Source organism: Triplophysa dalaica, chromosome 18, assembly GCF_015846415.1.
Source record: "Triplophysa dalaica isolate WHDGS20190420 chromosome 18, ASM1584641v1, whole genome shotgun sequence".
Lineage (NCBI taxonomy): Eukaryota > Metazoa > Chordata > Actinopteri > Cypriniformes > Nemacheilidae > Triplophysa > Triplophysa dalaica.
In genome coordinates, this window is record NC_079559.1 from 6,466,349 (window position 1) to 6,491,391 (window position 25,043).

Below are 25,043 nucleotides of genomic sequence, written 5' to 3' on the forward strand. Positions count from 1 at the left end.
TAAAAGCGTGGCTTGTTGTTTGACAACATGAAGATGTAGTTGCTAGGTTTCATGGGAATTAATATACGTTTACTCTCTCATCTGTTTGCAGGCCACCCGGAACGTCAAGAAGACCTCAGCATCAGATTCAGCACCATACGGATTAAATATGTGATCGGCTTGTTATAATAATCACGACGTGATTCTGAACAACAGTTATTTAAGTGAGTTTCTATGGATTATAATCGTGAGGATGATTCACCAACCTGACCAACCTGAACTAAAAGGATCTCCCCGTGGGTGCAACTGTGCTCGGTCTGGACACTGATTTTAATATTTCATTGGTCACCACATGGGATCGAACCAGCAGGATTTGCATCATCACCTTTAAAAAAAGGAGCGGAATTAAGGAATGCATGTACTTTGTAGATAGACACCATGGACTTTGAGACAAAGTGCTGCGCATTTCCCTTCATCATTTTATTGTTTTGCATCTTAGTGAGCTCATTCATATAAACACTTTGACTGTCACATGAGGGCGGTGCTCTCTGTAACTCCTTGGTGACGTGATGAGGCTGGTCTTGGTTAAACCTACCAATGAAACGGGCCTTCTTGACTCGACCGGTGCCACACGCAGTGAAAGGGTGCCGGATCATTGCAACGCAAAGCGGCAGTCGCAATCCGCCGCAGGTGAGGGGGGGATGCAGCATCGATACTCGGGAGCTGTCCATCAGCACCACCACCATCACAACAGCGCTTCCCCCAGACCAGCCACCCCAACGTGCAGTCTTCCTCCACCGGTCCTAAACCAGCGCGGCCCCTTGCCAAAACAGAGCCAGAAACTGCCCAGTCCATTTAGTCAGGACGACTGCACGCTGCAACGAGGCGGTCCAGCAGCACCAGTGAGAAGCCAAGGGAGCGACCCAAGTCTCGAAGACTCTTCCTTAAATCGGCATCAGAGCATCACGCAATCGGAAAGGTTCGACTCCCCGCGCAACCAGTGTCGCCACTCGGAGGCGGCAAATCCTTGCCAACGCCACGGCGCCTGGTGCCCTCAGAGTTCGTCACATCATTGCAGGAAAGGAGCGAATTGCCAACAAGACCGTTTCTCGTGCAGCTGCGGCTCGCAAGAGCTCCAGAAGCAAGCACAGCAACGACATCCCACCCAGCCGAACCCCCCTCCGCCGACGGAAGCCGAACCGCAGCTACAGGTCCAGCAGCAGCTGTTGGTGAGAAGCAGCTTGCCAAACTGCTGCGTGAAGGGATCCGGGGAGCTAAGAAGTCAGCAGCCGTGTGCGCTGCAGCAACAGCAGCAACAAGCACACGCGGAATGGCAACCGCGGTTCCTTGACAACGACGGTCAAAGAAATCATCCCCGTCACTCGCGACAGTGCCATCACACCCGCGCATCCACGCCTGATAGATGTCAGGGGAGCAGAAACTCAGTTTCGCCGCGGAGTAAAAGCAGCCCGCTGTCATCTGACAGTCGCCTGTGGCTCGAGGAGAGTAAACACAGACACGAAGGGCATAAGGTAATATGAAACATACTTAGTAACATCTGCGCGCGTCGCACTAAGGCGCGTGCGATGTGCAGCGTTTATGCGTGCGCTCTGCGAAGTTTATGCTTAACAGGTGGCCGATTTTTATCAATGCGCACTAACACGCAGGCTTGAGCTTGCTAGAAGACGAGTGCGGTACTGTGAGGTCATGCCTGAAATCACTTGCCGGTTTTAACTCGCGATGTCGACAGCATAGACGCGCAGGGAAGGTTTGTAGGCATTGCATAATGGTTTTTGTGTTACAATCGACAGCATAAGAGCAGTGGGGGAGTGCTTTCAACAGGCGATTCGCGATTCCTGTGATGGCGTTTAGAGAGCTCTCATTGTAATTGCTATGTAGCTCAGTTGCGTTGCTTGCTTCATTCGTTCCTTCATTCATGGGATTTTGTCTTGGTATTGTGATAATTAGAATTTGTGCACTTCTTTATCACGTTACAGTTGTTTTAAAATGTCTATTTATATCTATCTATCTATCTACCTATCTATCTATCTATCTATCTATCTATCTATCTATTTTACAAAATAAATACAGAGGGGAGAAAGGCAAATCAGTGTCATTCATTCCCTCTGGCAGAGCCGACCCTGTTTTTGCCTCACTGTTCCATTTTCAGCCCTTGTAAGCCAGGGGAAAACCCCCTTGAGTGACACTTACATGTACTTCAGGCCTGTATAATTCATGACGGGTAAGACTTCGCTGCCAGAGCACTGAGACATTAGTATCAGTTTAGTTCACAATACACAGCAGATGGAGGTTTGCTGCATCACCAGTCTTTTCCCTCAAAACTCCCATAATCCTTTGTATGTTTGTGATTTCATTTGTATTTATTGAATTGTCTAATAAAAGCACAGTTCTCAGCTGATGGGTGATTGCGGGAAGTCAAATAGTCAAACCCTGGGAACCGGGAAACGCATGTATTTGTTTGTACATGTCACTCTTTTACTGTAGGAGAGCCATATTTCTGCAGTATTCTCACCACGGGGGGTGTAATTATGTAAATATTTACATGGGGAGTTTACGGTTAGGCATCTTCTTGATTGTGCATGAGAGGAAGTGAGTGTTGGGATGCGCCCTGGATGTTGCGGGAATGACTGGTTGGATACGAGCGAACAGGCTGAGGGGAGAATCTGCGGGTGCTGGTGCTGTGCAGCTGCTGTTCTGTTGCTTAATCAAGGGTAATTTGTGAAGACTATAATTGGCTGTGCTCTGTGTCTCTGTGTGTTTTCGAACTGAAACTAGCCTAGGGCTCCTTGCAATACCTACGGTGTGTGTCGGTTGGACGCATGTCGCGGTATGTCAGGCCCTATTCTGTAGATGGCATGGGTGATTAATAAAATAATTTTTTCTTAATGTAAGGTAGTCAGGCAGCATCATGATATTTTAACATTGCAAGTAAAATAGTAATTCATCGGAATTGAAATATTCTGTTAGAATTTAATCACTCTCGTGTTGTTGCAAAGCCATGACTTTGTTTCTTCTGTGGAGCATAAAAGGAGTCAGTAAGCAGAATATTAGTGACCGAATTTGTGACCCCTGCCCAGTTTAGGGTTTCCTACATAATATCATCTGACATAAAGAACATTCTGAGAAAATATAACCTTGATATCTTTAATATTGACTAAGTAAGGGCATATGAAAGTGTGGAATCATATAATGAAAGATATGGTTGAAATCAAACTTTGATGCTTGTTATCTCATAATTAGATTATGAGATTTAAGCGTGGATTTCACAGACCGGGTCACAAATGAAACCTTATTAAAGGGATAGTTCACCCAAAAATTAAAATTCTGTCTATATTTACTCACCCTCAAGTTATTTCAAATTTGTATAAATTTCTCTGTTCTGATGAACGCAAAGAAGAATATTTGGACAGATTGATGACAGAACTTTTATTTTTGGGTGAACTGTCCCTTCAAGCTGTGCTGAGCTAGGAGCAATAAAAGCTTTATGGGGGGATCCTATTTCATGCATTCTGACTTCTTTAAACTGTAAAACGTGCTGGTTTCTCATGCGTAATATGGTCATCTTGTTAAAAAACGAGTTGGATGTAGGACATAGTATTTCTGTGCTCGATATACTTCAGCAGGGTTTCTATAGGTTTCGGAAGGTTGAACCGCACGCAGTAAGTGAAACTGAGTCAAATGTCTGTGTTTTGTGGCAATCGGCGCTTATGTACATAAGGTAAACAATACAAACTTATAGTAAATCAGCAGTTTTGCAGGGATGATACAATTTTGTATTGTGTGCTCGTGATTCAGTTCCGCCCACTTCATGCCTCCAGGAGCTGTTTTTGGAAATAATCGTACAGCTGTACCATTGCGCAATCTTTACCAGGGGATGGGTGGGGCTGTGTGTATCGACCTGTGGTTGTAGCTTCTATGAGGCTGCTCAGATAGCACCGGAAGGATAATTCGTCCAGTTAAGAGTTGTTCAACCAGTGAAATAATTAAACTACAAAGTGTTGTAATGAAAAAGGTCAAATGTTGATAACAAAACATTATTGGCTCACATCGACTTTCAATGTATGGACATAAAAACACAGACCGTTCTCAAAATATCTTCTTTTGCGTTCCAATGATGAGAGAAATTCCTACTTGTTTTGAAAAACAGAGGGTAAATAAATGATGACAGAATTGTTATGTTTGGGTGAACTATCCCTTTGAGAGCCTTCTTGCAACCTTCTGCATATTCTTAGATTCGGCATGTGTGTGGTTTATTTGTTGTCATCCAAATCATGCAGGCCCTTAGATAAAAAAAGGTTTGTCACATAAGAGAGGACTTCTGGGTGTAAAGATCACATTGTGATAGCAGAAAAACGTTTTAAAAGAGAACATTGAATAGCAGAATCTGTAATCAGCTTTCAGGTCCGCTGCAGACATTTCATTACAGAGAGAAACTGGAGGAAAAGAGTCCGATGGCACATCTGAATGAGTGCAAATTCAATGTCAAAATAGATTTACTAAATTGGATTTGTACGGACCAAAGCTTGCAGAGAAGGGAATAGGGAAGCAGGGAGGGATGACGTCTAAGGGCCCTTCAGCTTGCATAGTGGAGAATATTGGTTAATACCGAAAATTAGCGGAATGTGAAATTGTGAGTTTGGGACAATGAAAATGCTGTTGCAGGAACAGTGCATCCTTATTTTGTTTCACGGAAATACAGAACGGAAACAGACACAGTGTAGAGTATTGGAGACTTGGCAGATGTTGTTTTTATGACTAATATTTATGGGTTAATGTGAAATAGGATTAGTTCAATAGTGTAATTGTTGTATATAAATATGCTGAACCCAAATCAACTGAAAGGTCTAGGTCTGTTTTTAGCTGTATTCTTATTTACATTACAAGTAATGTACACCGATCAATAGATTACAAGGAAAAAATAAATGTCTCCTTAAAAAATTTCTAAAGAGAAATCTAAAAGATACCAAAGTCAGAGATTTCAATGAGAAATATCTCATCAAATTCTATCAGTCTGCCAATTTGATAAATCTACTGCGGTGGTTCTCAAACTGGGGGCCACAGTTATTTTGTTCTTTTATAAATTATAAAAATGTATCAGACATTACATGTAATTGAACATAAGGAACATAAGGCCACCTTCCAAAATATTTTTTTTACCAGCATTTTATAGCTGAACATGTTTTTTTTTTAATATAATTCTAAGTTTAAGATTATAAGTTGTTAAGGGGCCGAAAAGCAAGGCATACTACCCAAAGGGGGCCTTACAACAAAAATGTTTGAGAACCACTGATCTACTGTATGTCAGAATGGTTCTCTGTTTGTATTCTGTCATCATTTATTCATCATCATGTGGTTAAATTGTTGATTTTCTTTCTCCTAATCGAAAATAAGATATTTTGAGAAATGTCTGAGGGGTTTTGTGTCCATATAGAGGAAGTCAAAAGGGTTCCAATGTTGTTTGGTTACCAGCCTTGTACAAAATATCTCTTTTCTGTTCTGCTAAAGAAAGAAAGTCAATCAAGATAGGAATGAAAGGAGGCTGTATAAATGATGACAGAAGTTTTATTTTTGGGTGAACTATCCCTTTAATGAATTTTAGGAGATACATCTGAGACAAAGGTGATACTTAAACATAACTGTGAACTCTTTAGAGCAACCATTGCGCAATAAAACAATTAATCTGGGATTGTGTTTTCACCCTAGGAGGTTTTTATAAAGGGACAGATTTTAGAGAACTGTACCTTAAAGTTCACAGGAAGAAACACTTTGACACAATTGACTGCTGGTTCCCTCTAGGCACTGGAGCTCCTTTTGGCAAGTTGAACACCGTGTTGGCATTGGAGAGAGTGAAAGTTTTGACAGCAGCTTCGCTATGTATTGCAATTAGCTCCCTGGAGCTCTTTCATCTGAGACACAGTCAATGCTACAGTTCTGTTTCGTTATGTCTATTGCTCCATTTATATTTTAAAATTGTGAAGTGGAAGCAGAGGCAGGTGATACAAGGACAACAAAAATAATATAACTCTCTAGATAGTAGATGCTATATATATATATATCAATTATATTATCTATACTGTACCTCTGAGAAAAATCAGAGAAGTTACCTGAGTGGTTAAAATATGAAAAAGTTTAAAATGCAGTATTTAAAGTAGAACATCTATATTCTATCAGAAAAGAGTGAAACTGTACCACCAACAGCAGTAGGGTGAATGATTCCATGGCTGCAGTATGAATGGAGTGTTTTAATTGTTTAGTTTTTGTAACAGTACATGCATATACCATAGAAATACACAGATATAACCTGTGATATCTGTAGGTTACGAAGTGTAAACACTGTGGCTGTACTGCAAACAAAACAACAAATAAACCCTAATTTGTTGTTTGACAACCAACATCAGTCTGTGTTTGGTCAACCAATGACAGACCTGGGGGAGTCCTCTTTTTTTGCCGTTCTGATACAGCCTAAGTGCTGAAGTAAAAATAAAACACTTCCACTTTAGAGTGGTCCAAAAATGACAGATTGCAGACTGGCGTTCAAATCTTTCACCTTTGAACGATTCCAATCAGTTGTCGGTGGATGAACGCAAGTTCCGCCCAGATCTTTTCTTATTTCAGAAGTCTTTTAACTCGGGTATACGCCACGATATATAAACAAGACAATCGCTACTTTCGTTTCAAGCCAACTTTAAAGAATACATAACATGAGACATTGAAAATTGCATTTCATGCAGTCTGTAAAGTTGCCGTGGTTGAAAGTAAGCAGTCTGCTACAAGTTGTAAATCCGAAGGTGAATGAATAACAAAGTTATTGGCTTGGAAAAAAAGGAGTCGACTCTTAGTTATGCAAACGAGTCGTCCCTCGTCCCTACGTTTTGCTAGGACTGCCTGCGAAAACTTCACTCTACTCCCCCAAACACTGCTCGTGAGCCTCATTCACGGTAGACCAATCACAGCAAACTGGACCATCTGACCAATCACATCAGACTAGGCCAGCGGAAAGGAGGGAATTAGACAGATGAATCGCCGAACAAATCATTTGAGAGTCAGTCAAGATGTAAGATAAGAATAACTGCCTATTACTACGAAATAATAGTGTTTTTACACCTTCTATGTACATTAACCTGTTGTTGGACACTCCATAAACCAAAGTAGGAACTTAAACATCCCTAGTTATGTACTCTTTAAATAATGTTAGGCAACCTTGACTCGTATGCATACACACAAGACCTCATTTCTCAACAGAAGAAAGTCCTATACAGGTTTAAAAATCACAATAGTTAATAATGAAATTATTATTGTGTGAACTATCCCTTTAAAGACCCCCTATAGTGAATACCAAGTTTATAATGTTGTTTATGTTTATGTGGTTTTTATTATGCTTTAAGACAAACCACGTGCAAATTTGTCATTTTAACCCTTTGCTGAGTATTTTATCCTTAAAACTGCAGTTTACCAAAGATGGGCTGATTTGCTTATTCGTGTGTCTGCGTATACTTAATGAAGCTGAGGTTTACAGTTACAATAAAGCTATTTTATGGAAGGAAAAAAAATATGTTTAAATATGTCATTTTGATGGTCGACAATTAGTTTAGATTATACAGTCTCCCTCCCTGAAAAGGGGTCTTTTACTCAGTCCATTGAAAGATCTTTTTCATAGAACACCAGTTTCTATTATTTCAAAAGATCAAGGACAGAGTTTTCACAATACGACTACTTCAGTGCAGGTAAATCAGATAAAATAACCTGTTAGTAAATCTGCTCAAGTAAATAGTGTAGATTTTAGATGGCTTTGTCATTAATGTTAGTCTGTAGGCTCACCTTGTCACAAAGCGCTTTCGTTGCGGCCTCCAGCGTGCATTATAAACCTCGTAGATGCCAGCATTTATAATGTAATTGTATTTAAAAAACATCCTTTAAATCATTATTGTGGCGAACTGGCAGTGCTCTCCCTCAGTCAGAACAAAAACTCCAGGACACAAAAGGCAATAAGAAAATCTATAATGTATCTTCTCTTTTTTTGTGGCAGGTGAATGCGGATGCCAACAGGCTGAGCCATGCTGGATCGCGGCCTTCGCTGTCCCAAAGTGGCCCACAGTATCCTCAGATAGCCATGAACAGCTGCAAGTACAATGGGGGCATAGTCAGACCACTCAGCAGTCTTGGAGCGTCCCGGAGGAACCTGGCAGAGCTGGACTCGGAGACACAGCCTTTACAGACCCTACACACTTCTGGCCTAGAGGTGGTGGTCTCCAAAGGGAACGGAGAAGACCCGAGTAAGCAGTCCTGTGAGAATCTGGTGGAACAGCGACCGTGCAGCACTTCACACAAGAAGAACAAGGACATCGGATATAAGCTCGGGCACCGGAGGGCCCTGTTCGAGAAACGCAAGCGCCTTAGCGACTACGCCCTGATTTTTGGAATGTTTGGGATTGTCGTCATGGTGACAGAGACTGAGCTCTCTTGGGGAGTTTATACAAAGGTAAAAGTTCACAAGTTGTTTGTTTTTGGGATGGTGTTCCCAGCATGTTTCTAACTGATAAAAATGTATACCTTGGTGTAAAATTGATGAAGTCTATACTTTAAGCACACTTTAAGTTGCTTTGGATAAAAGTGTTTGCCAAAAGGTTTATCATCATTTCTGCTTGAAATGAAGAAACCATTTTTCAAGACTGCAATGCATCACCAGATATCGCATGTAGACTTCCCCTAGATTAGCTTTATACGTCTTATTTCATCTTTAATACGTTGATTCATGCCATGCAATTATATTGTGCAACATTTTGAAACCTGAGATTGATTTATTTATGACCGTTTAAAGACCTTACAACATAAATTCATCATTGACTTAATGGACAGAGGCAACAGAGAACATCAATCAGAGAGCGCTCTATAACACAGTTTAACCAATTGCTGTGTCATTTTTTATATAATACAATCTTCTAATCCCCAGGTATCTCCTGTAGACAAAGAAACTTGAATTGATCTGAATGCGCTAATAGGCATTGCACTTAATTATATTCTCAATCAATTCTTTTAAAGACCTTTATGGGCTCAGCTGTAGTAAAAGCTTGGTGTCACAACAGAAAATCTTTGTTTAGTCCGATGCTCCTCAGACTTTTAAAGGGGTCGTATGACACGGCTAAAATGAATATTGTAGTTCGTTTTAGAGTTAATACAACATTGAAGGTTCAAAAACACAGTATTTTCCACATACCCTGCATGTTTGTATCTCCTCTTTGTCCCACCTATCTGAAACGTGCAGATTTTTTACAAAGCTCATCGCTCTGTGAAGCAAGGTGTGCTATGATTGGCCAGTTAATCTGTGTATAGTGATTGGTTGAATACTGCAAGCGTGTGGCAGAAATGTAACTCCTCTTTCCATATTTGAAACATCAGGTTCCAAAGCAATTGTACTCACAGGTACACCCACCTTACTTGCGTATACATTTGTGCGGTTTTAGTCAAATCATATTACGAACTGACGTAGATATGTGGGGGTGTGGTTACACGATGTGTTTCATGCAGGTCCGGGTAAGCATTCGCTTTTAGATAGAATGCATCTCTGTTCCGACACTTCGATTTTTGCAATTTTATGTGTCTAATACATGCATGGACCTCTTATAACAAACCAAAGACATAGAAAAACAAGTATTTGCGCCATATGACCCCTTTAATATTGCAGTTTTTTTTTTACTACAGATTTTGAAAAAATTCCACGTAAAAATCGATATTGACCTAATTTACTTCGTTATGGCGTATTACTTGTTTAGTGGTGAACAATTTATTTGTGCATTCATGCAAGTCAGTCCACATTTTTTGGTATTGGGGTCTTTAATCATAATGAAAATGTACTTAACCCCTCCCCTCCAACTGGCTGCCGAGAGCTCCATTTCTAAATGACACGCCTACTTTTCTAAAAACAAGCCACACCCTCAATTTGTACACTGCAATTATTTACATTGTTGTCAGTTAAGTAACACAAGAGTTACATCCACATTCTACTAATGAGTAAAAAAATGTGTTTTTTATTATGTAAAAACTGCTCTCTTGTGCGTAAACAATAAATAGTGTGCAGTAAATAATCTAATAAAGATAGTCTCGTTCCAAAAGGTCCTCAGTAGATCTTCTAAATATCACACACTGTATGTGTCATTTTCATGATAGTACTATTGTAAATCTGTTTTCAGACTCTTTTGGCCTGAGTGAATTGCTTGCCCTGCAAGTAGTTAATAGGCAGTCCCTGGAGTGGAGTTTTTTTTACTTCTCCTGAAGCGCACGCAGTCCAACGCCTTAGCCAGCACATCATGTTCCAATGTTTCAGCAGAATCAGACAGGTTTAATTAGCTCGAATTGCACTGATCTTATAATGAGGAATGTCATCCGGAGAGAACGAAGAAGAGCAAAGATTGAAAAAGTGAGAGAGTTGTTAGTTATACTCTGGCGTTGGCAGGTTCCCATTTATTTGTAAAATAAAGATTAGTGTTTAATATAATTGTTGGAATTTTATCCATTTTGGTTTCCATTCAAAATCACACACATTTGTATTTTAATATGAACTTTAAAACTATTACATACTTTCAAAGTGTAGCGTTTTCAAGAGTATACAATTTGACAAGCAATAAAGGGATAGATTACCCAAAAAATGTAATTCTGTCATTATTTATTCACCCTCCCGTCATTTCAAACTTGCACGACTGCATTACCAACATTCTTCAAAATATCTTCTTTTCTGATCTGCGAAAGAAACATTAAATGATGCGAAAATCTCTGCAAACCCTTGCAGATCCAGCACTGCAGCCATCAGGAAAAGTCACTTGAAGCAGGGCCTCGTGTGTTTGTTCCTCAAAATACATTTATGCATGCGGAAGAGACTTTTATCCAAAGTGACATGCTGTGCGTTAAAAGCATACATTTGTGTCCTCTCTGGGTAGTGAACCCATGACCTCGCCGTGGCTGGCAGACATGCTCTACCAGTTGAACTGAAGGAACATAATTCAAATGAAAATTATTTTTTTGTTTGTTTCAATTTTTTGTTTTAATGTTTTGTTTTGATTTCTCTGCAGGAATCCTCATATTCATTTGCACTGAAATGCCTTATTAGCCTCTCCACTGTAATTCTGCTCTGTCTGATCATTATGTACCACGCACGAGAGATTCAGGTAAGTGCTCAAATCAGCTTTGGAAGCCATAAACAAGAGCAGAGACTGATACAGCAGCATAAAAGATTACAGAGGCAGCACTTATGCCAATTCCTAATGACTTATAGCAATACCACAATGAAAACTTGCCGTGATGTTTCTTTTTCCAGAAATCTGTATTCAATGCCTGTGCCATTTTGCCTATCCATTTAAAAACTCTTTATAGAGGGGACACTGATGTTGATTAATGATGGTATTACAAGTGAGGCTTATGGCTAATAGGAGATGTAATTTAATACAGGCCTGTCAATCAGCTTGTGAGCATTATTTAATGACTTGGAACGTCAGATGGTGGTCCAGTGACTGAATGGATAGACAATTGAGCACCTTTATTTATGATGGTGGGTTGTGAAAGATGCAGGAGTGACATCACACATCGATGCTAAAGACCTGAAAGATCCATAGCTGGCATTATAAAGAGGTTTCTATAGTTAAAAACTTTTTGTATCTGTATGGGATAGATTTTTACCTTACCATTTTAATGGGTTTTCATAATGTGCATTTTTGGATGCTTTATCTACTGACTACTTGCTGGCTGCTTTCCCTTCTCCCTCAGGTCCAACTTATCCATTTCAGTTTTTCTATTTCAACTAAATTAGATGAATTACATTTTAGTTTGTAAAGAGGCAAAATTGATATTGGTCTTTAAAGTTACTCAAGTAAGGATAATCCATTAGGTTTTAATGATATTAAAAAAATGAATCAAGCATATCCAAACTTTGTCTGCCTTATTAAAGGGATAGTTTACCTATGAAATGAAAATCATTTACTCACCCTCTTGTCATTTTGAACCTGTATGACTTTCTTTCTTCTCCAGAACATAAAAGAAGATATTTTGAAGATTGATTGTTGGTAACCAAACAGTGGCGTCACCATTGAATTGTGCATTGGTTATGTGTCCATATGATAGAAGTGACTAGACCGATTTCATTCTGCTACCATGTTGAAATCGAAAACGAGGTAGAGGTGAGAAGAAAACTGGAAGAACATATAGAGTGCAATGGTTTGGACTACAATCAGGTGTCCTTGACATGAAAAAACAAATGATGCTTTAAACACAATGTTAGTTTGGCTGTGTGTGCACAACTGAAACCCACTTACAACAGTTTTATCACTTTTATGTGATGGTACGGCTTAAAGCGACCCTAATACACAGGGTTTCTGCCAATCTCATATTAATCTTGAGAACCTATAGAGTTGTATGGCATACGTCGTATCTTCGAAGAGTATTTTGTTTGGTCGCACTAATAAAAGATAGATACAGCTTCACGATAACTTCTGAAATCATACTGTACGTGCGGGGGGGGGGTGCTGGTAGGCTGAACTAAAACACATTGTCAACAAAACACAGACATCAGTTTCACTCGACGCATGCGGTTCATGTCCGGCATCTTTTAGCGCTGGGATTGCTACATATATCAGTTTCAAACGATCTCCAAATCTAGCGTTATATCCACCGTTTATACAACGTTCACAACCAAAATGCACTGGACAAACAAACTTCGCAAACCTGTGCTCTCTTTCTCTCTACTGCACACAAGTGAAAGTGACATCTGTGCATGATCCTTGTCCTGCTCTCCATGCTGCTCCGTGCTTTTCCGTGAGAATTGCCCAATAAGGGACTAAGAAAAATTGTTACAAAACAGTTTTATATGTTCGAAAAAATCTTTCCTAAACCTGTACGATCGCTGGGAGAGTGTATTTAGCACAGAAATACTACGTAATACACCCAAGAATTTTTTTTGCCAAGTCGACCATGTTAAGGATGAGAAAACAGCCTGTTTAAAATTTTATATAAGTCAGAATGCATGACACATCGTTGCAGCACCCCTTTAAGTGATCAAGTAAAACAGCTTGTGTGACATGCATCCTATGCTTATATTGTCACATTTAAGATCATAAAATGTTTTGATAACTCCAAGGTGGTTGTCCAAACCATTGAAGTCTGTCTGCCCTTCCGGTTTTCTTCCTCTGCCTCGCTTTCGATTTCAACATGGCGGCGGCGGGATATCAGTTTGTGGGTATCACGGTTATTTGGTAATCAACATTCTTCAAAATATCTTCTTTTGTGTTATGCAGAAGAAAGAAAGTCATACAGGTTCGAAATAACAAAAGGGTGAGTAGATGATGACAGAATTTTCATTTTTGAGCGAAATATCCCTTAACATGGAAATGATGATACCTTTGTTCTCCTTGTAAAACCTCCAGCTTTTTATGGTGGACAATGGAGCAGATGACTGGCGGATAGCCATGACGTATGAGCGTATCTTCTTCATTGTGTTGGAGCTCCTAGTGTGTGCCATCCACCCCATCCCAGGTCAGTACGTCTTCACCTGGACTGCCCGCCTGGCCTACACCTACGCCACTTCTGTGGCTGATGCAGATGTGGACATTATCCTCTCCATCCCCATGTTCCTGCGGCTGTACCTGATTGGGCGGGTCATGCTCCTGCACAGCAAGCTGTTTACGGATGCCTCATCACGCAGTATCGGAGCCCTTAATAAGATCAACTTTAACACACGCTTTGTCATGAAGACTTTGATGACTATTTGCCCAGGCACAGTCCTGCTGGTTTTCAGTATATCGTCATGGATCATAGCTGCGTGGACTGTGCATGTCTGCGAGAGGTGAGAATCGTCTGGATTTCTTCATTTTGTTTTGTCCCCGGATTATAAGTGGAATTGTTTTCACTCAAATTCTGTCATGATTTATTAGTGTCATTCTAAATCTGTTGGATTTTTTCTGTTGGACAAAAAATGTCTTTTGAATATAATGAAAGTAGATGGGGACTGAGGCAGTTAAGGAGTTGATATACAATATTAAATACAATAAGTTGATACAAAATTATTAACCTGATAACCTTGAAAGTAAGGCATACATGTTTGGAATTGCATGAGGGTGAATCATAACAGAATTGGTTTTTTTGGTGAACTGTTCCTTTAAGAAATGTACTGTCCTTAGTTCATTCAAGAAAATGTAATTCTCTTGTCATTTATTGATTCTGATGTGGTTCAAAACCTGTATATGACTGTTTCTTCTGTGGAACACAAGAGAAGATATTAAAATGTCTTCGTGGTTTTTTATCAATACAATAGAAGTCAAAGGGGTCCATGTTGTTTGGTTTTCAGCGTTCTTAAAAATATATTTTTTGTTTCCTGCAGAAGAAAGAAAGTCAAACAGGTTTGGAATGACATGAGTTTAAATATATTATATAAGAATTTTCATTTTTGTGCGAACTACGCCTTTAAGGAGCTTTGTCAGGTGCACTTGACCAAAAACCTTTTTTGTTGCATTTATAAAATATCAGTGGCAAGTGAATGTGTACGTGTTTTACATTGTTGTTGTTCTATGTCTCTCCCTCATGTCTGCTTCTGGATAGGGGTCCAACGTGAGTCTGTGCTCTGCGTGGAACCACTATGACTTGGCTCTTAGCTTTCCCAAACATTGCAAACTCTGCCTATCTGTCTAGATGAGCTTTAGCAAAACTGCCGTGCTGGAAATCCCAAATTCTTATCAAAATTAAAATTCAATTTTCTCCTGTAAAACGTTGGTCGTTTTATATCCTATTTTAAGGAACAGCCTTTGCTTCACATAACACTTGAGTCATTCTTCAGATTTTGGGATTTTCACACAGCTGTCCCCATGTTTCTACATGGTCGTCATTAAATTCATGGCAGCCTGTCTTTTTCTTAAAGTGCTGTCAAATCTTTGACCTTTTCGGATCCTCTAAAGTTCTGTTGTTGCCAAGATATCTTGATCCAGACCTTAAGGGAAAGTAAAGGTCTAGTTTGTTGTCATGGCCCTTAGATATAAGACAAAGCAACACCAATCTAATCAGGTCACCGGGAGCTTTTTAAACCATTTCTGTGCCCACTTCTTACCCATTAGATGCACCTGCTTGTACTTCACTGCACTGCACTACAACTTTAGCCCATAATAGCCCAGTGGTTCCCAACCAGGGATATCCCAGGAGGAACTTTATAGGGTTCAAGGTGTGATTATGATTTTTCTGTGTTCTCTTTTAAAGATCAATCAATAGATAGCTTTTTAATTCTAAAAATGGCTACTTTATGAATATTTAAAATACGTAAATGTTTAATAGTATTTGTTTCTAGGGAAAACATTTGGTGATACTGAAGATCTCGTATAGGTTGCGCTGTGGCATGGGGTATATGAACAGTAGTGTTGGGAGACACTGGTAGGCCTAAATAGACCACAAAACCAGTGCTAATGACAATTTCTGTTCCGTTTTCTATCTCAAAGAAAATCTCTTCAACGATATTTAAACAATAAAGATAAAATATTACCTGTTTCAAGTCAGCTGGTTGCATTATGATCTACATTAATATATAAAATATATTTGTGAATACTGAATGTAGTATAGATTTATCTTGCCGGCTGAAGTCTGTATATTGTGCAAAAAAAAACATTTTCTTAAGTTGTATTTTTGTCTTGTTTGCTGTAAAAACATAAAAACATTCATACATCAAGATAGTTTGAATTTTTTTTTAAGTGAAAGTGATGAAAGTTAAAGTGGGATCCAAAAGTATGAGGTAAAATGCTTCTCTTTCACATTGTTTTATTCCTATTTTTTTTTTATATTAATTATTTTTTCTTACGTCTTTGGTAAGTTGTTTTAGTATTAATTTGTTTTATGCGTAAACATCAGTACAGTTTGTTGGATTTATTATTAAAAGAAGAGCAAACTTTGCCAATGGGGTTAGAAAAAAAGAGCTAAGATAAAAACATACACAGTGTTGCTTCTCCATTCAATGTGTTTTAAATCTCTTGTTTTAGACAATCTAAAACGTAAGAAATAATAATTAATATTAAAAAAATAAAATAAGAATAAAACAATGTGAAAGAGAAGCATTTTGCCTCATACTTTTGCATCCCACTTTCATCACTTTCACTTAAAAAATAATTTCAAAGTATCTTACAATATATGGTAAATGTATCTTGATGTATGTATTTGAGAATCAAGAGAAATCTATACTACATTCAGTATTCACAAATGTATTTTATATGTTAGTGTAGATCATAATGCAACAAGCTGACTTGAAACAGATAGATAATAATTTATCTTTATAGTTTAAATACAGATAAAGAAAATGTTTTTTTGCCGTGATAGCGCTGGTAACACTAACTAGGTCCTTTGAGTTTTTGTTGTGTTCTATATTCTATATACTGTACTTGTGTTTGGTAGAAGGAAGACGAAGTGCTTTATTAGCACCTTTGGGACCCTGCGAGACTCTGTATTTTCTTTTATTTGCCCCTAAATGGCCACAGCTACTCTCTAACTTTAAATCATTTGACGGCCAGCGAGTCGACAGTACTCGTTTAATAGCACTCAAGCTAATGAGTCTTCAGTTAAATTCTTGGGCAGGTAAGCTAGACACTCACAGATTGATTCATTTGCACATAAATGTAGACTTGTCCTTTAGTCAGCACATGGACATATTGTCCATCTGAGGCCAAGAGAAGATCTTGTTCTGTAGCTTTGACATCATCATCATTTTTGTTTTAGTGTTTTATTCTTTATATTTGTTTAAGAGTGGTTTTTGGGCAGAGGTTGCTTGAGTGCAACAGTCGGGTTCCGGAAATTAAAATCCAATTCATTTAATCCATAAGGAAATAGATTTTTAACCCACAAACCTTTAACAATAGACCTACCGTCAGCTTGGAAGTTGGTAAATAGCCATCAATCTTTTGGTATAGCATTTTTTTTAAATTGGAAAAAATGAATACATTCCAGAACCCTAATGGCTAAGTGTCTGGGCATATTGTTGCACTGTATGGCGTTGAGTTGGTAACATAGATGGTATCTTGTGTCCCTACAAAAATGTATAATGGTTACCATAGTTTCCACCAAATACCATGGTTAGTGTACTACAATACTTGTTACTTTAATTACAAATCAATTGTTACAGTATACTCAAATTAATCTCCTTTAAACTTACACTGTGGTCACCATAGTACATTTTGGTAAACATTGAATCGACGTTTAAAGATTCAGTGATACTAATAAAACTAAAGCTCTCCAACAAGCCTTCTGTCATTTGAGATAATGCTAAAATGTTGAAGTCATCTGTCTGACCGGTCACATGTGGCCCATACTCTCAGAGCAGTGCATTATCTAAGTCCATGGCAGCTTTGGATTTGGTTACACTGCCAGCATGTTTTCTCCATATAGCCTCTTTATGCTTGTGTAATGGATCGTGACTGCCACAATAGTTTTACACAGACTCATTCTCCACACCAGACCGATCTGGAACACTGGGAGAACAGGAGCGATCCGTTTATCTTGCTTGGGCTGCCCTCTTGCTCCCACAAACAGTATATGGACATCACTCCTTTGAATTACAAACACAAAGGCACCTTGATTTATATTTAGACTGTCCGCCTTTTATCCAGTGTAGTAATAGATCTGGATATTGAAATACACTTTTGAATTCAATACTTCAAATGTAATTGAGCTTTCAAATGATGCAAAGTAGGCCTTGTTACTGATTCAGATAGATCTTTAAACTCTGTACAGTGTCAATGATTAGTAATGTTTGTACAGTATAGTTCATTTGAAAAAAAATGAACACTGGTCCATTAACACTTTCTATTTCAGTTTTTTTTTTTAATTAAGTTTTTTTTTTTTTTTTTTTTAAGTCTTAAAGTCTTGGTTTAGTTCTAAACATTCTCTAATTGTTTTTGTTGTTCAACATTTGTGTAATGGTAAAGAACAGGAAATGCCTCTGGACCAGTGTTGTTTTAAAAAAAATGATACAAGTCAGATATATAATTTATAAGGATTATATATATAATTTAGTATGGATAAAATTAAAGCAATACAGTAAAATATATATTTTTTTTATTGTAATTTGTTTACTTATACTCACCATCATTTCGTTCAAACCTGAAATGGCTTTCTTTGTTCTCACTTTTTAAAGTGTTGTATGGATTTACAGTGGAAGTGGACTGTTGATGCCTTTTCTCAAGCTTAAAAAAATGTGTTATAAAATAACTCCATGGGACTCGTTCTATGCATTTCAAGTGTCTTCAAAGCATAACAAAAAGTTTTGGTGAAAAGATTAAAAATAGCAACAAAAAAAATAATCGTTGTTGTTTAAGTTCCTTACAATAAAGAAGGCCATAGAGGTTTGCGTGACATGAGGTAAATAATAGAGTAAATACTTTTTTATTTTTGGATAAACCTACGTTTTAATAAAATAATGTGAACCATTTGAAATTCTGCATTAAAAAGTATTGAAAAAAGGCTTCCCTGATATCATCAATATTTATTATCTAATTGTTATAACAAAAGATAGATCTGCTGGTTAGACATACAATATGTACGTTTTTCGCGTTAACATATCCAAAAACACAACATACATATTTTGTTTACATTTAAATTGTCATTATTCCTAAATGTTAAATTCAGAAAATGTATTAATTTTGCAGTTTAACGTCCCCCCTCATTGTGTTATTCTCAGTTTCAGTTGACACTGTTTTTAGAGAAACAAACCAAATTTCACTCTACCTTTTAAGACCAAACAATTTAAGCAGTAATCGTTTTACCAATTTTATCCTTGAAGTTTTGTCATTTTATCTCATCAGATACCATGATAAACTGGGAGTCACCAGTAATTTTTTGGGAGCCATGTGGCTGATATCCATAACCTTCCTGTCTATTGGTTATGGAGACATGGTGCCTAACACATACTGTGGAAAGGGTGTCTGTCTTCTCACTGGAATCATGGTGCGTATCTTTTTAACCCTTCTGAATATGTATAAAGAAAATATGTGCAAAAGTAGAGTCGAAGGTAAAATCCTGTTGTCACAATGAGTATCCCCGCCCAATGTAAAAATCTAATTGGTCCACAATCTTACTCCAGATTTTATATATAAAATATTTCAGATTTGCCGTTTCCATTGGCACAGACAGCAATTTTCTACACTGGCTGTTGGTTGATTAGATATTCTTTCAACATTAATCGAACGTCACCATGAAATAAAATTTTTGTCTGTTTTACAGTTTTATTTATTTATTGTTGATGTCTCTTTATACCTTTTTACGTTTGCAGGGGGCTGGTTGCACTGCCCTTGTTGTAGCTGTGGTAGCCAGAAAGCTAGAGCTCACCAAGGCTGAAAAGCATGTCCACAACTTTATGATGGACACTCAACTCTGCAAAAGAGTAAGCCCGTTATAATATACAGAATCAATTAACATTGTTAACATTATGATGCATGTTGTTCTTTAAGAAAGTAGACAGTGTAAGTTTAAATGATAAAATCAAATTGACTGCTCCAGGCTCTTAAAGCCAAATGTTGATGCTGCATAAGCCATGGAGCCTAGCCAACATTCAATATTTTATGACAAAACCTGGCAAGCATATCTTACCCTTATCTCTAATTCTTAGAACTTTGCAGAGTCTAAAACTAGTATCCCTTTGCTAAATTTCATGAGTATTCACTTTGAAAGTCTGTCATAATTTCTCTGCACATTCTGTAAGAGTGTGCAAACAAAAGTCTATCTGTCTGTACACTAGCTGTAATGATATTTTAAAATAAATTTATGTAAGACACCTGTTTCTTGCATTTGTTTGCTGGCAGGTGAAAAACACGGCTGCTAATGTACTCAGGGAAACATGGCTAATCTACAAACATACTAAACTCGTGAAGAAGATTGACCATGCCAAGGTTCGGAAACATCAGCGCAAGTTTCTTCAGGCCATCCATCAGTATGTACAGCTACAACATTCTGTCTTTTACTGTATATATAAATAAAAAACTTATAGCGATTAATACTTTTTCTTATGGTTTAGTAAAAGGTTTTATTTCGGGTATCTGCTCATATTGTATTGCGAATCAATACAAAATAGGCAAGTTGTATTAAATATCATGAATGTGATCACGGTTTGTGAATTGAAAAGTAACATTGATTATTATTGTTATTGATCTTGGGTGCCAGATCATAAGCAAAACGGTCTTGAAAATGACAGTCTTCGGAACAGTACTAAATCCCTGTACTCATTTCACAAACACTACATTATAACAGCTAACAATGTAGCGTTAACGTTAAGCTCGTGAAAACATCATGATAAAGGGAATTATAACAAATACAAATCTGAAATATTGATGGAAATAAAAAAATTTGAAGTGACACACAAAAAGGATAGCAAATAAAAGGATGGATTTTAGGCTCAGACATAGAAGTTGAAAGTCTTTTCAAGTGTGGTGTGCAACTTGAGGTTTTTAAAAATGTATTCTGTGTTCCATTTGTTTTGCCTTAAATCACTGCAGAGCTCAAAAGTAAGTCTTATCTTCTATCTATCTTTACCACTGGAACCTTTCTTCATTCTATTAGTCTTATTCAGCAATATCAACCAACATTTGAAGCTGGGTGCCATCTTCAATTATGAAGGATACCAAATAAAAGTTTGGATATACAGGTTTAAATTGACAAAGTTTACAAACTTGTTAAGGTAACCTGCAGGGAAAAAGTCTTCTCAGCTTCAAATTAAAATGATTTCACAATGTCCAAAAGCCATTCGTCTGACATGTACCAGACTTGCATAGAAACCTCATATGAAATATACCAAATGTGTATGCTAAACCAGTAAGTTTAGGTCTTGTAATTGTTTCCTGTGTTGTTTTTTAAATGGAGTTATGTTGGGAACTTTTGGCCGCATTATTGGTTCAGACTCGTCATCAGAGTAAAAGCACCAGTGCTGAGCACAACAATTCATTTATAATGTATCTGGTCTTCACTTTTAAGTGACCACATAAACATTCCCTTGCTTAATGCACACAATCATAAAATTCTACAAATATCTGCCCCTGAAATGTACAATAAACTCAAATCGGCCTTTGTTGCTCATACTGCAGAGAAGTAAATCTGTAGTGTAGGGAGCTATGGAGGTCTGGGTACAGAAGCAGACCAATTTTGGCCCTCCCAAAATTGAGATTTCATCTTTAAATCAGTATAATCGCCTGTGGAAAAAGTAGAAAGTGCTTACATTTTCTTTTACCATACAGCTTGCGCACTTGGTTTGTTTTCCTTTCGGTGCAAGGAAATGTTGAAGAGAACATTTACTGTACAACATTTTTACAGAATACACAGGGAGTCATCATGTTATGTTCACATTCTACATGTGACGATTGGTGACAAGTTGTACTTTACCCCAAGAATCATGCAAAAGCATCTCGGACAAAACACAAATGTTGCTCTTTCTCCTCACCACCTACTCTCTTCTTCAAAGCAGGACTTTCCCTTCCGGGTTTTGTTAATGCTTTCCTTAAGGAGGAAAGCCCGGCCATTGTGTTGACTAACTGATTTCAATAGGCATTTACGCTCGCACTTCTGTCAGTATCATGGACTACATAGCTCATGTCCTCCTCATTGGTCAGTTCATTTGTTTGCACTTTACGCTGGCTCCCGTCTGACAGGATTTATTAAATGTTTTCAGTCGAAACCTACTGAGAGTTAGTTTTCAGCAGTGTTGACTCGCCATATAAATGGATGTGAAATATTGTAGGCTGTGGTCAAAGTGTGTTTGGACGGGTCTGGTTAGGATGTGTACTTAAAAACAGGACTGGGAGGTTGTGGATTTGATCAGATAAATACATTTAGAAATTTGTTCATTTAAAATCTGTCAAGCTTTTGAAGATCGACTAATGACAATACTAGCATATTTTGCCCTTGCTAGTATAAAATGTATCTAGAGATTAAAAATCTCATTTCAGCACAACTAGGATTCCCCTGAAGTCCACTATCATGCCATTTCAGAAATGCCGATTAATTTTAATATTTGGAAAACTTTCACCTTTCATTTTAATCTTAAACAGAAAATGTATACAGTGTCTATACTTAGTGTATTTTTATTATTCAGAAATGCATTTCATGCCGTTACAACCTTATCATTTCTAACTGCATTGTCCAACACATTTTTTTGGCAAATTTCGATCCGTATCAGATCATCCTTAATCAATTTCTTGATTTTGAGGAGTGTTATCAAATCCATCCATATATTTATTCAGACAAACAGTTGTTCTTTTCTATCACTTTTATACCTCCTGTGGCTGAATAAATTTGCATGTGTGATGGGTTGAACGGGAATGTGAATGTTTGCATGTTGGCACATCATGTAGTAGAAGAACATTCATAAATGTGACATTTTTGACCTTCCAAATTTCGGCTTAATTGTTACTCTGTTTCTTCCCCTGTTTCTTGCTTATTTCCTTTTTTCGTGATCCTCATCCCATCATTTTCCTTTTTGCTGCTTCCCTCTATAAACCCCTACACACCCTACTATTTCCTAAACTCTTGCTTTTCCTCATTTGACTACATCCTCTTTAAACTCTTGCATTCCTTCTTCACTAATCCCCCGATGAAACTCTTTCCCCGTTTTATATATCTGTGTGTCCTCTTTACTTTTGCCCCATCTGTTTCTCTTTGGCTGTCCTCCTGCCCCTGCTTCTTTTCTACTCAGATTGAGAAGTGTTAAGATGGAGCAGAGAAAGCTTAATGATCAAGCAAACACGCTGGTCGACTTGGCAAAGGTGCGTAACATCTTTGATTTTGCTTTTATTCTAACGTTGGTGAATTTCTATTGTTGATTGTTGTGTTGTGTTAATGTACCCTGTAGACTAAGCATGCGTATCATGATGATCACTTTTTCAGACACAGAATGTGATGTATGACCTGGTATCGGAGCTGCAGGAGCGCAGCGAGGAGCTCGAGAAACGGATCGGTCACCTAGAAACAAAACTGGACTCCATAAACAGCAGTCTGCAGGCTCTGCCTGGCCTGCTTTCACAAGCCATACAGCAGCAACAGCAACACCTGCTGGACGGGCTGACTCAACGCGGATTCACATTCACACGACCCTCCTCGCAGACTTCCGAGCGCTCGTGGGCGTCCTCGGTACACAGACGGAGATCACCCTCTACCGCACCACACACGTCGTCTGACAGCGGCTAGCACGCTCGCACACACTCGAAACCATATTCTAAACCTACACACACACTCCTTCACACCTATCATCAACTAACACTGCTGAATATATACTTTTAGTACTAAAACGTTAACATGAACGACAACGTCAATACACTGAAAAAAAAACGAATGAATTAACACATCATGGTAGAGATATGGTTTATGTTTAGCCATTGTATGGCTGTTTAAAGTTAGCTTTTTTGTAAAGCCCTTGTATAGTAATGGACTGGATTCAGATGAAGGGGTGGAATGGATTTGTATAAAGACATAGTTTGGAACAGAAGATTAAATGGAAGTAAACCTATGAAATCGAGGAGGCTGGACGATGCAAGAGAGAGAAAGTCACCAAAAGGACATCCTATCTGTGGCAGTTCTGTAGGCTGTGTTCGGAATAGCATACTAGCATACTTCTATTGTTGTGCACTACACACAAAATTGGGTTAAAAAATGCAAAATAACTTTATTTCCAAGTTCATAATAGACAATTTTAATTAAATTAAAGACGGGAAATAAGGAGCTGCTGTAAGAATGCAGTATAATGTCGTTTAAACGGGAACCGTGGAATATAATGCCTACTCTTTTAATCACTATTTTGAAAAATAGCAGGCACCATACATGACATACTGCACAGTATTCAGTCGTAAACTAGTGTTCTATTTTAGATGTATTTTGAAGCTGTAAGGGCCTTTGGAAGATGGGTCGGAGAGGAAAAATGTATCATATCACATTTTGTGCTATTAAATGCAAAACAATCTTTGGGGAAGTGTGTGTGGTCTTTCATGCTCTTCAGGGAGATTTACAGGAACCACATCAAATACCACCAATTAAAATTCATTCATAAAGCTTCCAAGGGTCCTTCCAGCTTCTTTAATTCAGGCATTTTGCAAGACAGCCTGGGGATGTGCTTGAAGGGATATATACACAGCAATGCAAATGATAATGGAGTTAACCTTTAGAAAGGTTTTCTCTTCATTTTACTATTTTTATCTCTTTTTATTATTTACCTAGATTGTTTTATAGCTTGTAGAGGAAAAACAATATGTTACTGCAGACGTGCTGCATAGTTAAAACCATTCAATCCTTGATCAAAGCTAGATGAAAAAATCACCTCGATGTAGAAATGAAGAGATAAACCCCACACCCATATCAAAATAATTTTAACTGATGTGTTTCCCAGTTCCGGGTTTAGACCGAAAATGTCAAGATGTGATAGTCTTTACGGGTTTGGAAAACAGCAAACTGCCTTTACTGTGTGTCTTTGGCCATGTTGACCAAGCTGTAGCAGATTTACATAATGCTGGCCTCCAATATATGAGAAATAAATGAACAAATTCAGTACCTCCTTATCTTGATTTTTTTTATCAATCTCGTCTTTATTGGAAGTCTGATGTCTGTAAATGTTGCCAATTTTATGAATATAATTTTAGATATGGTTTGAATCTGCTAACCTCTAAATTGCACTTTTCAATGGCAATAGCATAAGCTTCAGACTCGTGAGTGGCGATGATGCGTGATGTGAAACGCAACCAAAATAACAATTCCTGCATTACTTGTGGTTGATGGCATAAAACGTTTGTGCAGAAGAATGGACATCATTTTTAGCCCACTCAGAATCAGACACTTCAAAGTCTCTAACTCAAGTGCTTTTATAGTCTGTCATACTCATCCATCCATTTATTCCTCTTTCATTTCTTCTGCATTTGTGCATTCTCTCTTAACTTCACCTCAAATATCAGATGCCTTTCTGAAAGTTTATATTTTAAAATATTCAATCTGAGTGGGTGCTGTGATGTGAACAGACCTCCTCTCATCTCTCTTGCCCTCATTTCTATTCTTTCTTGTTTTCTGTCCTGTTT

At 38.0% G+C, this 25,043-nt stretch overlaps 1 protein-coding gene across 1 annotated transcript; it reads left to right on the forward strand.

Annotated features, from left to right (window-relative positions):
• Nucleotides 1–542: 542 nt before the first annotated feature.
• kcnn1b (potassium intermediate/small conductance calcium-activated channel, subfamily N, member 1b) lies at nt 543–24,504 on the forward strand. The gene is made up of 9 exons (XM_056772263.1): nt 543–1,511; nt 8,027–8,479; nt 11,064–11,159; nt 13,407–13,825; nt 18,807–18,948; nt 19,274–19,384; nt 19,803–19,930; nt 22,682–22,751; nt 22,873–24,504. The coding sequence occupies exons 1-9, from the start codon at nt 549–551 to the stop codon at nt 23,170–23,172; spliced, it is 2,682 nt and encodes an 893-aa protein (XP_056628241.1). The 5' UTR covers nt 543–548; the 3' UTR covers nt 23,173–24,504.
• The last annotated feature ends 539 nt before the right edge of the window (nt 24,505–25,043 follow it).